We start from the raw sequence: 1,747 nt of genomic DNA, 5'->3' as shown, positions 1-1,747 counted from the left end.
TGCCACCCAACCACTGCCTCGGCCAGGGAGGGAGGATGAGGAGGGACCAGCAGTGGTGGGTGGGGATGGGACACATGGTGCCAGACAGACCACCCCGGAGCCAACAGCTCACAGCTAGGGGGGAGCAATGACTGCGCTGACCCCCCCAGCCAGCGCGTGGGCAGCAGCTGTGGAGCCCACAGCATCACTTGGGGCAGAACCTGGGCCTGGACCAACAGCCCGGGCAGCCTTGCGTGGGCTGGGGTGACCGGGGAGCCGTGCCAGCAGGGACCCTGCTGCAGCGATCCCCATCCCCATCTCCTTCCTCATCACCGTCCTCATCGCCATGGCTATCCTCATATCCCATCACCGCACAGCACTGGATGTCCTCGTTGCATCCCCATCCCACTCCCCACGCTGTTCCTGCCCGTGTGGGGCCATCGTACAGGGGAGAAGGGGCCACCCTTACCTTTCTGGAGGTGGATGATGTCTGGGAAGTTGGAGAGGAGCCCTTGGTACAAAGAGAGAGTGTCCAGCATGAGGAACAGGTCGTTCTTGGGCTGCTCGGCGAACATCTCCCCCACGGTCTCATAGGTCTTGCCCGTGTGGGAGATAGCATTGTTGAGGGCATCCAAGCTGTAGGGTGGGTCCATGTGGAAGGAGTGGCTGATGGCTTGGAAAGCGTTGCCCAGCTTCTGGAATTCCTTCCGGAAGCCTCCCACGTGTTTGCGCACCAGCTCTGAGGCCACGTTGGTCAGCTGCATGACACTGTCATCCATCTTCTTGCTGAAAGCCTTGAAGGCGTCCACACGGTCCTCCACATCCTGCAGGTCCTGGTGCTCCGTGGGGATCTGGATGGTGAGGAGGAAGCTGGCGCCCACCATCTCATCCTTCTCTGCCCGGCGTTTGCCCAGCTTCCACTGCTTCTCGTCACGGCAGCAGAGGAAGTGCTGGAAACCCTCGTACTGGGAGAGGACGGGGTGACTGGTCATATGGTCCATCCAGAGGATGAGCCGCCGCTTGCGCTTCTCTATGAAGTCCTCCTCAAAGCGCCCGGTGGCCTGCTTCTCGGGCAGGTGTGGCACCGAGATGACAGTGAACTTGTGCAGGAGGCGGTTGTAGAGCCAGTCAAAGTGCTTGTAGCGCCGGTAGACGGGCGAGTTGATGTTGCTGGGGGTCAGCTTGTAGGAGATGTAACTCTTGATGCCCTTGAACTTGGTTTGCTTGGTGGGGTCCTCCACGGAGCAGATGAAGGGGTGGGGGTTGGCCCTCCACTGGGGACCTTTGGAGCCCATCTCGATGCAGTATGCCTCAGTGATCTTGGACATCAGGGGCACGTCACCCAGGATGAAGGCTTCCACCCCCGAGCGGACAAAGCAGGAGAAGCGGTTGAGGTTCCTCCCCACCACGCTTTTGGACCCCTGGCGTCCCTGCCTCTCCGGCGCCGGCTTGGGGCGGTAGCCAGGGTGCTGGGGGTGGCCGTACCCCGCCGAGTGCTGCAGGCTGGGTGAAGGGTGCCCGTTGGTGCCCGGCGCACTGCGGGGCTCCTCCACCACCGTGCAAGCATCGTCCCAGTCATCCCAGTCATCATCATCGTCATCCTCAAAACTGCCCTGGTAGGAGATGGCAGGGTTGGGGGGGGCCGCAGAGAAGGAGGAATTGTGCCCGGGGGAGCCGGCCGGGCTGCCGGAGTAGTCCATGTAGTAGGAACCCGAGCGGGAGCGGAGTATTTCAACATAGGAGGCAGGGAAGAGGCCAGTCTCCCCGC

The 1,747-nt window shown here is 62.0% G+C and overlaps 1 protein-coding gene across 1 annotated transcript in view; it reads right to left on the bottom strand.

The window, feature by feature from the left end:
- The window catches only part of SNX33 (sorting nexin 33), a gene marked incomplete at its 5' end in the record, with an annotated part of 3,436 nt that extends 1,697 nt beyond the window's left edge, over positions 1-1,739 (bottom strand). The window contains one exon of the mRNA XM_010073966.1: positions 449-1,739. Within this exon, the coding sequence (XP_010072268.1) occupies positions 449-1,739 (1,291 nt within the window). The remainder of the gene's footprint in view (positions 1-448) is intronic.
- Between the last annotated feature and the right edge of the window lie 8 nt (positions 1,740-1,747).

This window comes from Pterocles gutturalis, unplaced genomic scaffold (genome assembly GCF_000699245.1).
Source record: "Pterocles gutturalis isolate BGI_N339 unplaced genomic scaffold, ASM69924v1 scaffold997, whole genome shotgun sequence".
Classification (NCBI taxonomy): domain Eukaryota; kingdom Metazoa; phylum Chordata; class Aves; order Pterocliformes; family Pteroclidae; genus Pterocles; species Pterocles gutturalis.
Note: the sequence above shows the minus strand (reverse complement) of the source record. Positions and strands in the feature narration are given on the sequence as shown.